Genomic DNA, 15,862 nt, shown 5'->3' with positions numbered 1-15,862 from the left:
ATCAGTTTAAAGTCTAACCACTTCAACCCCTTATGTATTATATCTATCTCTCTCTCTCTCTCTCTCTCTCTCTCTCTCTCTCTCTCTCTCTCTCTCTCTCTCTCTCTCTCTCTCTCTCTCTTTTTATTTATTTATTTATTGAGAGACCATGCTATCTTCATGTTGTGTTCGTCTATATGAAGCTAGCATCTATCTAAATAACATGCTATCTTCATGTTGTGTTCGTCTATATGAAGCTAGCATCTGTCTAAATAACATATCTTCATGTTGTGTTCGTCTCTATATAGAGTCTGGAGCGTGGGGCCAGGACAGCTGTCCCAGTTCAGAGTGGAGCGTGATGTGTCGGCCATGTTGTGAGTACCAGCTGATCCAGTGCAGGTGTCCCGCCCAGCCGGGGGTCCAGGTGGGCTACACCGTGCCATGCTGCCGCAACGCCCTGGACCAGTGTGACCCTTGTATCATACACCCAGGTATATACACACTTTGATCACTTATAGGACCATTGTGACCCTTGTATCATACACCCAGGTAAATATATACACTTTGATCACTTATAGGACCATTGTGACCCTTGTATCATACACCCAGGTATATACTGTATACACTTTGATCACTTTTAGGACCAGTGTGACCCTTGTATCATACACCCAGGTATATATACACACTTTGATCACTTATAGGACCATTGTGACCCTTGTATCATACACCCAGGTATATATACACACTTTGATCACTTATAGGACCATTGTGACCCTTGTATTATACACCCAGGTATACACCAGTGTTGATTTTGTTGACTAAAACTATGACGAAAAATGTTAGTCGACTACTTTTTTTTCACTGACAAACTAAAACTAAGACTAACTACATATATTGACAATTTCGTCAACAAATAAAAACTAGTGGAGAAGAGATCCAGTACAACTAAAAGACATGTCATTTCATGTTTGGTTGCGCTCAGGTGTTGCGCTCCGAAAATAGACGATCTACCAGCTCACAACACGTTGCACTGCGTTGTGAGTTGTAGATCGGTAGTAGTAGGTAGTACTAGTACAAAATGTGAGTACTTTTTCCACCACTGCATTTCTTTAATTTAATTTAATTATTTTCATATTTTCAAATATTGCCGACTTGTTGAGTCACATGTTTGGACCCTCCTGTAGGTTATGACATGCCCATAATAGATGTTAGTCCTTGTGGTTAGTATGCACACAATCTGGGAACCCATCGCCAAATGAAAAGGAAAAACAGCACCCTCTGCTGTTTTTTACTATCTCAGTTGGCTCTGGGAGGAAGTCGACGTAGCATACGTGCGCAAGGAAACCGGGGTTTTGGTCTGCCTTCAGCCTTTCACTTCCGGCTAATGTTACAGACTGCATCAAAAATGAGTGACTGACTATCATAAACGATACAGAGCCACCTCCCTGACAATATCGCAGAGACAGGGACCACAATTCTTATATGAGTTGATTCTGAGATGATCCAATGTTATTCTCCATAGAGAAATTACTTCCACGACCCAGGGGATGAACGAGTGACGTCGTCAGGACTTCAAATCGGACATAGTTGTTGGAAATGTAGATTTATCAATATGTAAATCTGAATTGATAATGAATCGGCACTATATCTTTCCACTGTACTGTCTGTCTGTCTGTCTGTCTGTCTGTCTGTCTGTCTGTCTGTCTGTCTGTCTGTCTGTCTGTCTGTCTGTCTATCCCTGCAGGCTGCAGTCTGTTTGAAAACTGTAAAAGGTGTAACAATGGAACATGGAAATCCAACGATGACTTCTTTGTCAGAGGGACGTTCTGTAAGGAGTGTCGACAGGGCTGGAGCGGAGGAGACTGCAAAAGTACTGTGGCATGTTTAGAAAGTTTGGTGAATGGCTTTTTGTTTAAGGTGCTGTACTTTTAGTGATACTTGTTTTGTTTAAAACTTCTTATCCAACGTTTTTGGATAAGAAGTTAGAGCTCTATATTCAAGAAAGAAAAAACAATACAAAATAGCAGATCTACAACCTCACAAGGGGTCAATTTGCACCACGTTATAAGCTTGTAGATTGTGTTCACTACTTCTTGAACATTTTTTTTTTTAAATGATTAGTTTTCCCTTTTATTTATGAAATACTTTTGAAAACTGTTGGAATTGTTTTTAATTGATGTTTTTGTTGAAACTCTTTTAAATCTTTTGAAATATATATAGTTTTAAATAAAAAAGGGTATATCTTACCTTGCGCACACACGCACGCACACACCCACGCACGCACGCACACACACACGACCCATAACAAATTGGTCCGTGGTGCAATACACCTTCCATTGCACTAAAAAATATTTACAAAGTGTAAATGTTTGCATTTGTCTTGTGATCAGCATGTGGAGGAGTCCTTCAGCGGGCCCATGGAACTGTGGCGTTGGAAAGCTACCCGACCAACGCCCGCTGTGAATGGAGAGTGCACGTGAACCCTGGACACAACATTGAGCTGAGGTGGGACCTTCTTTTCCTCACAGTTGAGCTTTTGGTACAAGACCTTCAGAACAGTTCAGTGACCAGTTTCACCACTTGAGCCCTATTGCATCAGCTATTTCCAGAAATAATCTTGAATGCAAGCCCAAATAAGCAACTACACTCCAGAAACAAGCCCAAACAAAAGCAACCCGCAACTAGGAATATTTACAAGCAACTGTACAGGAAAACAAGCCCAAAGTCGCTTATAATAAGCTGACCTGGCAACACTGGCAGGCTCTTGCAGACTAGCGCTGCAGACTACTGCCGCCTCCTGGTGTGGAGAGTTATGTCAACTGATTTCCTTAACGCGTGCGCACAACAATGTGCCGTCCCCGTCGCCCGGCAGTTTACGTGCTGAACTAAATGCCAACTTTTGCCAACAGACTGCCAGTCTGTTGAAGTCTGAAGTAGTCTGTTTGTTGGAGAGTCACCTTAACACTACATTGAACTGATTCTAGTTGGTTCCCTGGCAGGTTCTCTAGTCTCAGTCTGGAGTCTGACCACCGCTGTGGCTACGACTACGTTGAGGTGCGTGACGGGGACAGTCTGAGCTCTCCGGTCTTGGGCCGGTTCTGTGGGTCAGAGCTTCCTCCTCCAGCCTGGACCACGGGGAACACGCTCCACATCCTTTTCATCTCAGACGGTTACACCAACCTGGACGGCTTTGGTCTCACCTTCCAGCAGAGTTCAGGCAGGTATACCGCGTATTCATATTGGGAATGACGTGTTTGTCTTCAATTATTTGTACAGATTTTTTTTTTAATTGTGAAAGATTTGGCACCTAGTGATATGGTCTGATGTGTCTGCTATGCATTTCTACAGTGGTGTAGAGTAACTAAGTACATTTACTCAAGTACTGTACTTAAGTAAAATATTGAGGTATTTTTACTTAACTTTCAATTTTCTGTACTCTTACTTCTACTCCATTACATCTCATAGGCAAATATTGTACCTTTACTCCACAACAATTTGAAGACTTTAGTTACTAGTTATTTTGTAGATTTTGATTATTATTACAACACCTACATTACCCACTTCAGCCCTATATACATTTCGGCCATTTGAAAATAGCCGATCTACAATCTCACAATGCGTCGCATCGTGACACATTGTGAGCTTTTCAAAAGATTTTCACACATTTTATACATTTGAAAACTGTGATATTCTGCATAATGAGTACTTTCTACTTTTGGTACTTTAAGTACATTTTGATACCAATACTTTTGTACTTTTACTCAAGTAAATGTTGTGTTCCGGACTTTTACTTGTAACAGAGTAATTTCTACATTGCAATATTGATACTTTTACTTAAGTACAAAATATGAGTACTTTTTCCACCACTGCATTTCTATAATTGAATTGAATTATAAATAAAATAAAATAAATTCCTAGGTGTTGTCCTGGATGACAAAATCTGTTGGAGACCCCACATAAGGCATGTGGGAGTCAAGATTGCAAAGAGCATAGCTGTTATTAATAAGGCAAAACACATCCTCAATACCAAATCACTTCATATCTTGTACTGCACTATGATACTACCATACTTATCCTACTGTGTAGAAGTATGGGGAAATACCTACAAAACAGCAATTCACTCACTTTCCATACTACAAAAAAGAGCCATAAGAGTCATAAATAACACTGGGTACCGTGACCATACAAATATTCTTTTCCACAATTCACATATTCTAAAGTTTCCCGATCTAGTCAAATTTAAAACAGCACTAGTCATGTACAGAGCAAAAAATAAATCACTTCCAATCAACATACAAAACAGATTTCCAGAGAAAGATAGCAGTCACCATGACCTCAGAAACCCATCAGACTTTCAACAACCACTTGCACGCCCTACCCTCAAGTCCATGTCTGTTTCATCCTGTGGAATGTCACTGTGGAGTGGGCTAGCTGATGACACTAAAAAAAGCCTAAACATCATTCAATTCAAAAGGAAACTGAAAAATAGCTACTTTGACAGATACTTACAGGAAGAAACTCAATCTACTGATAATAACTAGACCATATTTCATTTAACATACTCTGTACTATCATATTATAACTTACCTTTGCCACCCGCTCCACAGTGACGCAGAGCTCTCTGCCGTCCTGACTCCCACATGAGAGAAAGGTCATGTGTGGGAGAAACCATGTATCTCGTGTCAAAACATATATTATTATTATTATTTATTTATTATTTATTTATTTTCTTTACTATTTACCGTTACCGACGTTAAAAAACAAAACAAAAAACAGACCTTTCTACTTGATCTATTCTATTTTCTATTGATGATGATTCTGATGAGTGTTAAACACTGAAATGTTTACATTTCCTATCTAGGAGTGTCAAAACATTGACTCTTTTTTTCTTTTATGTTATCTATTATAGTATCTACTACTATCATCAAAATGATTGTCTATTTTCTTTTCTATATGTAAACTGAGCCAGGGGTAGGGCTCGATAAGCACTATGCTTCTCCCTTCCCCTTTTCCAGCATCAAGGACACTTGTAAACTGCCTGTACTGTGTCTTACTGCACTAAAGCATTTGTATTGTCCAAAGCTGGAAATAAACTGAACTGAACTGAACTGAACTGAAAAAAATATTTTCATATTTTCAAATATTGCCGACTTGTTGAGTCACATGTTTGGACCCTCCTGTAGGTTATGACATGTGGTTAGTATGCACATGGCTTAATATGATATCAGTAACAGTTACATTAGTCATGATATGTGTCAGCTTGTAGTGTAGATCAGCTATTTTCACTATTTTATTGTATATATATTTTATTGTAAGTATAAAATAGGGCTTCAGTTGTTAGTTTATTTGTTGATGTATTGAAAGAAGTGCTTCTGGATGATTTGATTAATCGTTAAAAGAAGTTATTGATAGAATCATCTCTAAGGAAATGCTCTCTAGAGCCTCTCCTACACTTTGAACCACAAACCCAATTATTTACCTGGCTGGCATCACTATTCTCCATCACTTTCCTTCACATTATTCTGATCACACTCTCAACTCCCTCCCCCTCCTCTCTGTGACCTCTGCAGAACAGCGTGTGATCCGTGTTAAATGGGATTACAGTACCAATTGCAAGGCTTTCCAAGCAAAAAATGTTCTTTTGTCCTAAACAAAACAGTGGTGGACAAGGAACTGAGTACATTTACTTGAGTACTGTACTTAAAGGGCAAGACCACTTTTGTAGAGGTTTGGGTTGTGCAGTTAGTTACCTTGTCATGTTGTAACTCCAAAGGTGGACAAGAAATACAAACATAATTGCTCCTTTGATAAGAAATTGATTGATTAATGGAGCAATTATTTTTCTTGTCCACCTTTGGAGTTACAAAGGTGGACAATGTAGATACACAACCCAAACCTCTACAAAAGTGGTCCTGGAGTATTTTCTTTGTATTTTACAAGCACATGACTTTCATTCAGTTACATTTCAATTCAAATGTACTTTTTAGACTGCATTTCTAGGTAGGAACTCTTGGGACCCAAACTTATAAAAATATATGATGAATTAACCACTTAAAGGTGCAGTGAAATGAAAAATATGTTTTTCACACTTTTAGAGCATATCCGTGGTCATCATATGGGCATAGCTAACAATAGATGCAAAAAAAAAAGAAAAAAAAAAACATTTTTGTGTATTTTTATATCTAAAGTCCATAAAAAGCCAATCTTAATTACTTCCTGTAAACGAAAATGTGCTGCGTGATGACATAACGCAGCCTTCATGAATATAAATGAATCTTGATTACATGCACCTGTTTGATTCCCATAGCTGCACGTTCTTCAAACACAGCTGATTTTAATTACAGAGCTACTACAGTACGTTTTTAATCTCATTGAAGATGCGTGTATTACTCATTTTAAACTTAATCTGCACACTAAATTATGTATCTGAAAACATTATAGATTAGAAATAAGCCAGCTAGTAGCAAACGTGCTTCACTGGCCGTCTCTCTCTCACTTGTAAACAAACAACAGCCGTGTTGCGCACGGCTGAAGTGATTGAGATCCAACGTCCCATAGCCTGAAGGGATGAAAGGGATAAAAAATGCCGACCTGTTATTTTCACTATTTATGAACATTTCTGATTTTATTTTTACACTTTTTGGGAAATGTAAAAATGTTCAATAAAGCAAAGCATTAATATAAAAAGTACTTTGAAATGTGTACTTGTCAATAGTATTTATTTGAGTACATACTTTGTCCACCACAGCCTAGAAAAATATTAAACATTATGTATTTTTTCCCAACTGCTCCAGCTGCCAAGAATGCAGAGTGTAAGCCTCCAGAGAAGCCAGTGCATGGGGATGTCCTGCCCGTATATGGGCCGGGGGCGGGGCTGGGGACGGGGCAGCGGCTCCTCTCTGTCAGCTATGTGTGCCAGCCCACCTTCACACTGATTGGTTCAGAGCAGAGGACATGTCTGCCCAACGCTACTTGGACTGGAACTGAACCCAAATGTGTTAGAGGTACGTTTCACGTGAAGGTTCCTACTTAAAGATGAGAGAGAAGCTGATGAACAGCAAAAAAAAACACGCACATCCCAGACCTGCTGGGCTGGGTGCTGGATCAGAAAGAATGTTACTTGGTTTGTACTTAAAGGGATAGTTCTCCCCCCAAATGTTTTTTTTTTCCTATCGATTAGTCACCCCATGGAGACTTGAATTTGTGGATATATATTATCTATAAGTGAGGTTTGGACACTGACCAATCCTGCACCGTGATTGGCCAATAGTCTACAACGCAGTCTACAACCCTAACCCTTCCAAAGTCAATGCAAATCTATACTTTTGCAAAGTCAGCCAATCACATTACAGCTAGTGTCATCACCACTAGCTGTAATGTGATTGGCTGACTTTGCAAATTCAGGACTGTGATTGGCTAGCGAAACACATGACACATGTGCAGCCCTATGAATAGCAGTATGGACTTAAAAAAAACACTTTTATGTTTTTTTTTAAGTGAATCACTTCCATCACTGTGATGACCACTGTGACCACACCGCCCACTTCACACTGGGTGTGATTTTTTAGTTTTTGTCTCATTTCTATGTCAATAATTTGATGACCAGCAGCGGTTCCAGTAGGAGACACAAAGGACTCTTCTCTTCTCTTCTCTTCTCTTCTCTTCTCTTCTCTTCTCTTCTCTTCTCTTCTCTTCTCTTCTCTTCTCTTCTCTTCTCTTCTCTTCTCTTCTCTTCTCTTCTCTTCTCTTCTCTTCTCTTCCCTCTCCTCTCCTCTCCTCTCCTCTCCTCTCCTCTCCTCTCCTCTCCAGTAGTAAGCAGAGGACACTGTGCTCCACCACCCAGAATCCCTCATGGTCATCATAAACGCGTAGTTGCCAGATCTGGTGTCAGCAGCAAAAAGATGGAGTTCTTCTGTAAAGGCTCCTACATCCTGAGTGGAGACTCCACCATTACCTGCCTGTCCAACGGCTCATGGAGCGGCAGACCACCCCAGTGTGTGAGAGGTAGGCTGCTGTGTTAAAAAGATCCCTGGCTAATAGACGGATTTCCGCACGACGTCATCACAGAGCAGAATGCGCAATCTGCGCATGCTCGGGGGAAACGAACCGGAAGCGCCGTTCACTCTGTTGTTGTGTTCGGGAGTTAGATATCCATAATTCTGCTATTATAGGCATAATAGGCATAATGCTGCTATTATATACAAACAGATCCAACTTCCGACAAATCATTTTTATTGAGTAAACAAGGTATTACAAACTGCATAATGTAATCTACTTTCATTAAACCCGGTGAAGATCATTTCTTTTATGAATGGACATTTGACCAGAGCTGCTGCTGCGGGTAATGGCGCCCTCTATAGGCTTACCCCTCCTCTGCGCGGTCATATCCTCTCATGTTTACTAACAGGAAACCCGTCTATAAGCCAAACATGCCTTAATACATTACAATTGCCCTCTATAACTACAATTAAAAACACCTGTCTTGGTTTTACTCTTACCTAACAGGCAGAAGCTATTTTGTCAGCCTAGCTAATTTTGACTCAGACAAACATGACATCTGTTCTGGTATTCCACAGGGCTCAATTCTGGGTCCCTTATTGTTCTCCCTGTATATACTACCACTGGGAGAACTCATCGCCGATCACGGAGTGAACTTCCATTTCTATGCTGATGATACCCAGCTGTATCTTTCGGTAGCTCCAGACGACCCCTGCGCTCTAGACCCATTGTTGACCTGTCTGTCCAGTATAAAATGCTGGATGAGTGAGAACTTTCTTAAGCTAAATGAGGATAAAACAGAAATTCTCATAATTGGCTCCAGTGAGCAGAGAGAATCAATAATAAGTAGACTTGGTAACCTGGCTGTAGAAAGTAACACCACAGTAAAGAACCTGGGGGTTATTATCGACTCTGAATTGAATTTTAATGCACACATTAATCATGTCACCAAGATTGCTTTCTTTCATCTTAGAAATATTGCGCGAATTAGAGACTATCTGTCGTTAGACGACGCAAAAACGCTGATCCACGCTTTTGTTTTCTCTCGGCTTGATTACTGCAATGCACTCTACTCTGGCCTGCCTAAGAAAACAACTGACAGATTACAACTTGTTCAAAATGCGGCAGCCAGAATTTTAACTAAAACTAGAATGAGAGAACATATCACTCCAGTTCTAGCTTCACTACACTGGCTCCCGGTTGTTTTTAGGATTGATTTTAAAATTATTTTAATAGTTTATAAAGCTCTAAATGGTCTGGCACCTTCCTACCTCTATGACTGCCTAGAGAGACATGTTCCAAACCGGACCCTCAGGTCTTCAAGTGCTGACCTACTCGAGGTGCCTAAAATGACATATAAAAAATACGGTGAAGCAGCATTCTGCTTTTACGGACCAACAGTGTGGAATAAACTCCCATTACACCTAAAACAGGCAGCCTCTGTCGATAGCTTTAAAGCACAGCTCAAGACCTATTTCTTCACTCTTGCTTTTAGCTGACTCTTTGGTTGATTTTTAAGTCCTCACTGTATTGCCTATTTTAATGTTTTATGCTTTTGCTTTTATTTTATTTTATTTTTTGTTTGCTTTATTGTTAAATTGGTTGTAACTGTAACTGTATTCTTGCTCTGTAAAGCACTTTGCGCTGCATTTCATGTCATGAAAGGTGCTATACAAATAAAGTTTATTATTATTATTATTATTAAATATTGTATCTATTTTATGAATAGTTCATATTTTACTCAATAGGGACAATGCCCGTCGCAAGTTGATGAGGTCATTGTTGTCCATGTGTGGTCCAGCCCCATGGAATATATGTGCGTGTGCTTATAAAAATGTATTTAAAGTATTGTTTTGATGCTCATATTAACCGTAGGAAGTATATCCTTTACCCAAGTAAAGGAACTACTCCAAATGTTTATCAAATAAACCAGTGGTTCTCATTGGTGGGCTGTGGACAGTTCAGAAACCTGCGTACCAGTGACATCACCGATGGGGATTCCAAGCTAATCAAAACAACCGGCTTTCTCTTCCTGGAAAGTTATATGCTGGAATAGAAGCCATTGTTCTTCCGTAAAAAAAAGAAAAAGGAAACTCTTGTTTGAAATGGTCAAACCTGCCTTCCCGATGATGACCGAAGAATGGGATCCCCGCCGATGATGTCACTGGTAGGCAGGTTTCTGTACAGGTCCCCAGCAAAAGTAGTTGATATAGCATCTGATCATTTTAACCACTTTATACGTTGGCTATTCAAAAATAGCAGATCTATTAGCCTATATCTGCTATGTTTGAGGAAAAAAGAAAAGATTTATACTGTATTTCAAAAATGTTTATACATATCAATTTGGGGGTCCTTGGCACGATGAGAACTGCTGATGTATCAATGATCTGGATGATGTCTTTGATGATGTCATTCATGATGTCATTGATGATGTCATTGGTGTGTCTCCCAGCTTGCAGAGAGCCCAAAGTATCACAGCTGGTGACACAGACGGTTCTGAAGCCACATCAAACATCAAAGTATGACACTATAATATTATCTTCATTTTAATTATTGATATAAGCAATTACTGCTGCTATACGTGGCTTTTTGTTTTGTTTTGTTAAAAAGTTAAAGGCTCACTATATGTAACTGTTTTTTTGATGAATAAAAATGTAATGTTGTCCAATATATGGTACAGTATGTTAATACAATATAACTTTTGGGGTGGTTGTATTTAGTCTCCCTGCTCTTCTATTGAGACATTTAAATCATGTCAAACGTCACGTCTCACCTAGATACAGGATCTGACACCAAGTTTGACCTCATAGTCAAAATTCTATGTTTCCCCTGAGCAAACAGCCATGCTCTATTAGCTCAATGGTATAAATGTCAGCACAGAAAACCAGGTTCAAATCCTGGGTAGAATTGGAAAGTTGCGTAGTGCTGCTTTAAAGCTATTTATTTTTGTAGTTAATGCTATAGACCCTTTGTTCAGTAGCAGGCAGTCTCTCCAGTTCTTTAATAAAATACATGTCTCTTACAATATAAGTCTCTTTTTTCCACACAGGTCAGACGTGTCGTCGGCGTATGACGTGCTGCCGCCCACGTTCAAGCTGTTCACGTCAAACAGGCACCCGAAAAGTGAGGACACACTTCTGCCGGTGCTGCCTCGTGGTTTCCACCACCTCCACACCAGCATCGAGTACAAGTGTTCCTCCTCTCTGTACCGACACAGCGGCAGCTCCACGCGCACCTGTCTGAAGACCGGCAAGTGGACCGGCCGCCATGTGTCCTGTTCACCAGGTGGGGGCAGCAGAGGACCAGGTTGTTTTGGTGTTGCTGGTCTGTGTCTTTCACCTTGTAGTGGATGAAGGGGATAGGCTCTATTCACAGCAGCCATATTATGAAGACATTCACAGGTGTTACCAATGATACTAATGAAGGCTCTGTTCCATTCTGGTCAAACAGAGTCAGGGTGCTGATGTTGTGTACATGTTGGCTCACTGGAATTGGAAACACTCTGTTACACCAGTGGGTCTAAAGTTGGGGTCCAGGGACCCTCATGGGCTTCCAAATGGCCCCTTATGGGTGTGTGACTCTGAGAGTGTACAAATGGAACCAAATGGACCCGTAAGGATCCATTTGGTTCCATTTGTACACTCTCAGAGTTATGGGGGTCATGGAAACCACTGTCCTACACTAAATGGAACAGAGCCTTCATTAGTATCATTGGTAACACCTGTGAAGGAAGTGATAATATGGCTGCTGTGCATAGAGCCCATTATCAACAGTGGTGGAAAAAAGTGCTCAAATGTTTTACTTATGTAAAAGTATCAATACTGCAACGTAGAAGTACTCTGTTACAAGTAAGCGTCCGGAATTCAAAATCTACTTGATTAAAAGTACAAAAGTATTGGTTTTTAAAATGTACTTAAAGCACACCAAAAGTAAAAGTAGTAAAATGTTTGACGATCTACAAGCTCACAACATGTCACGATGCGACGCGTTAACTTGTGAGCTTGTAGATCGAGCCGAGGTCTAAAATAGCGCTAAAGTTGTTAATGTATGTTTCATAATGTAATATTTATATCTGCAAAGTAATTAGTAACTAAAGTTTTCAAATAATTGTAGTGGAGTAAAAGTACAATATTTGCCTCTCAGATGTAGTGGAGTAGAAGTAAAAGTATTGACAATTGGAAATACTCCGGACTTGAATTCATAGATATTTTTTTGTTTTTGTCGGATTAAAACCAATAATCTGATGACCAGCGGACCGGTAGGCATTAGTTCCGGTAGGAGACACAAAGGAAACTCTTTGTGTCTCCTACCGGAACCGCTGCCGGTCATCAAATTATTGGCTTAGAATATGACAAAAACAAAAAAAATATCCATGAATTCAAGTCTCCGTGGGGTGACTAATCCATAGAAAAAAAGTCATTTTGGGGGTGAACTATCCCTTTAATGTATGTTTCTGAATTTCACACTCTTTCTTTTTTCTCTTTTTTCCCCCCTTTGCTATAATCTTATCCCCTCCCCCGCTATACCCCCCAGTGTGTGGCAAAGTTACCTCCTTCAACTCCCAGAATCCCTCTGGGACGCGCTGGCCTTGGCACGCCGCCATCTATGTCCGCCGTTCACCTGCCGCCGCCGCCGGAGGTAATGCCCCGGGCGGCCAGCAGAGGTCGTCAGAGGACGAGGACGAGGACGAGGACGAGGAGGCAGCGTTGTGGCATCTGGTGTGCAGCGGCGCTCTGGTCGCCCAGCGCAGCGTGCTGGTGGCAGCGCACTGCGTGGTGGAGCTGGACACCCAGAGGCAGCGGGGCCCGCTCCATCCGGACCGCGTGAGGGTGGTGCTGGGGATGCAGCACAGGAACGCCTCCGAGGAGCGGGCTAGAGTCCTGCAACGCTTGATGGTACAATCAGAGTCAGAAGCAACTTTTTTTGTGTGTGTGTGTGTCACCTCACTGGCTTAGAGATGTAAGCCAGATGTAAACCAGTTTACAGATGTAAAACTATCTAACATTAGCCATGTAATACCGGGAACGCATACTGTATGTGTCATTTACACATTTCTTTGGGCTGTTCAAAAATAGCAGATCTACATTTAGATCTGCTATTTTTGAAAAATATTTAGCACTTGTGCAAATCTTTGAATGCATTGTTAAAGCGAACATTTGTAACTCAAATCTTTGCTTGCAAAAATAGCCAAATAAATCTTAAAATAACACGAGATGCGTTCCCGGTCTTCATGGGTTAAATAGCAAATAGCTTATCAAAGACAACATAAAAAGATCAAGGTATCTACATAATATAGGCTACACATAGCTTAAGACCAGCAGATACAGTATGCACAGTATACATGATGTTAAAGGGGAATTTTGGTCCACGGTTTTCTTAACTTTTCTATGATGTTATGATATTTTAGGATGAATGGTACGGTAGAAACATTTCGTAACTCAATCCCGGGTCCGCCACAGCTTAAAACGTGCGCCAATAGGTCTTGCGCTAGATCGCGTATTTTAATATTCTTTTGGTGAGATCTGACGTTCATAGTGACAGAACACTATGCAACGTGATTGTCTTGAATGCGCACCATAATTTTTCTCGCTAGACGAGATTGAAATCTCGTCTAGTGATACTTCCGGTGTACTATACTTCCGGTGAGACTTCCGGTGTCTGTACTATAAGTACAGAGTAGAAAAAAGGGGTGGTTGGGTATCTACATAGCAAAAGGTGTGTGGATGATTAGACATAAGGTGCAAAGAAAAACACACAGGGCAGAAAACGGGTAAAACAGAAAGTCCACATAGAGGAACATATCCACATGAAGAGAGAGAGCAAGCACTGGAACTCCTGGAGTTAGAGTGTGCCAAGGTTGGCCTTAGGCCTTAGGTTAAATCAAACTCAGCTTCTTCTATGCAACGGTAGAGTCTGTTCTCTCTCCTCTATGGCAGTGAATTCTGGACCCTGAAGCCAACCCTGCAGAAGTCTCTAGACAGGTGCTTCACCAGAATGTTGCGTGCACCGTGCAGTACTTAACATCAGCAAGAGTACACATGTTAACAACTAGATCCTATACGAGGGAATACCATTTGAATACCAAATGAATACATTCAATTAGTCAGACACACATCCAGTCATCCATCTTGTTTACATGTAGCTTCACGTGAGAATCCCCTGATATGTCGGCTACACTCAGTGTAATCAAACAAATACTAGGTATTAAAAATGCTGTTTCATTTTGGGGTTCCTATACTGAAGGCCTAATTCAACCGCACTCCTGTTTTTTTTCTTAAGCTGTCACAGCTTAAAAGTATTGTTAAAGGCAAAGTATAGTTCTGTATTACTTTTGTAAATACAAGTTGTGAGATTCGTATTTGGATACATTTTTCTAAATAAGAAGTCTTCATTAATAACTAATTTGGCTCTGTTGTCTCAAACTAGGGCTGGGCGATTAATGAATGATTTAATACAAAGATATATAGTGAAAATAATAGATCTACAAGCTTGTAGACCTGTTTTCACTATGGCTGTATACACCACCTTTGTACAATGAAATATAATACAGGGTAAAGCTAATCAGACCAATCGATTTAGTTGATTACAAAAAAATATATCGGAATTTGTAGAAGAAAAAAAAAACGTGTTATTGGTTCTATATATATATATATATATATATATATATATATATCATAATCAGCCTTAGCTGAAACCTGTTTCTCTTATGTTTTGCTACTGCAGGTTTCAAGTATTTTGGTGCATCCGAATTTCAAGTCCATCCTGGACTCTGACCTCGCCATGCTCAAGCTACGAGACAAGGCCCGCGTCAGCCGGCAGGTGTCACCGGTCTGCTTACCCAGAATGCAAGGCGGCGAGGTGATGGCCACGGAGGCGTTCGCCGCCCGGTGGACGGTAGGACTCGGCGGCCCTACGGACGCCGGAGGCCACGCCGACGACTACACCGAAGTCGTCGAGGTGGCCGACTTTCTCCGGTGCGAACGAGAGTTCGCTCTGATAGGGACGGACGTGTCCATGCTCACCGACAACGTGCTGTGTCTCATCGGCAAACCTTCCGCTCTCGACGTCCCTTGTCCCAACGTTATGCCCGGCATCACTGTCATACCGTACGTGGCTTCCCCCGTCGTCCTATTGTCGCCGAGTGAAATGGAGAAGTATAGAGACTCTGACATTGTGTGGGAACTGTTTGGGTTAGAGAGTGTCTTCCGCGACCAGAGGAACTGCCACGGGCTCATTTACACCGGGCAGACGCGGATACTGAACTTCAGAGACTGGATCGAGAAAAACATGAAATAGAATGTACAGTAGATAGTCTCTGTAGGGCAGTGGCGTGCACAGACATTTTGAGGGGCAGGTGCTCAAGTAAATTATACTTTTTTTTGTGGACTTGGTCTGCTCTTTTTTCCCTCTACACCTATACCTCTTTGCCAAAAATAGCCGATCTGCGAGGCGTTGTGGGCTTGTAGATCTGCTATTTTTGGCTAAAGTTCTCCTCAGAAAAGGGGATGCTAGGTTTCGAGTGGTTATGGTAAAAAGAAAAATCATATCACATAAAGATTTGGCGGACCCCCTGTAGTAACTCTGAGGACCCCCTACGGGTCCCGGACCCCCTGTTGAAGACCCCTGCTGTAAACTGAAAAAAAGCCTTTTTTCCCCTTTTTTTCAAAAGGGCACTTCTGGTCAAGAGGGCAAAGGGCAGGTGCTCCAGCGCCACCTAGAGTCTATCTGTGTACGTCCCTGCTGTAGGGTGGAAACCTTGTAAGTTCAAAACTGTTACCTTCCATAAAATGTACAAAAAGAAAAAAAGAGCCTGTGTTCCAGTGGATCCATTGTAGTTATCATTTAGTCATGAGGTCTTGTTAATACTTTTCATTGGTTAAATATT

The 15,862-nt window shown here is 41.0% G+C and overlaps 1 protein-coding gene across 1 annotated transcript; it reads left to right on the top strand.

Moving 5' to 3' along the window:
* Positions 1–337: 337 nt before the first annotated feature.
* Positions 338–15,294, top strand: pamr1a (peptidase domain containing associated with muscle regeneration 1a; the record flags this gene model as incomplete). Its single annotated transcript, XM_084053476.1, has 11 exons — positions 338–470; positions 1,724–1,849; positions 2,370–2,484; positions 2,979–3,200; positions 5,550–5,557; positions 6,774–6,983; positions 7,789–7,983; positions 10,430–10,505; positions 11,027–11,262; positions 12,511–12,872; positions 14,701–15,294. 11 exons carry the CDS (start codon positions 338–340, stop codon positions 15,271–15,273), a joined length of 2,256 nt encoding a protein of 751 aa, XP_083909602.1. The 3' UTR covers positions 15,274–15,294.
* Positions 15,295–15,862: the final 568 nt, after the last annotated feature.

This window comes from Gymnoscopelus microlampas (genome assembly GCF_963454915.1).
Source record: "Gymnoscopelus microlampas genome assembly, chromosome: 1".
NCBI lineage: Eukaryota > Metazoa > Chordata > Actinopteri > Myctophiformes > Myctophidae > Gymnoscopelus > Gymnoscopelus microlampas.
Note: the sequence above shows the minus strand (reverse complement) of the source record. Positions and strands in the feature narration are given on the sequence as shown.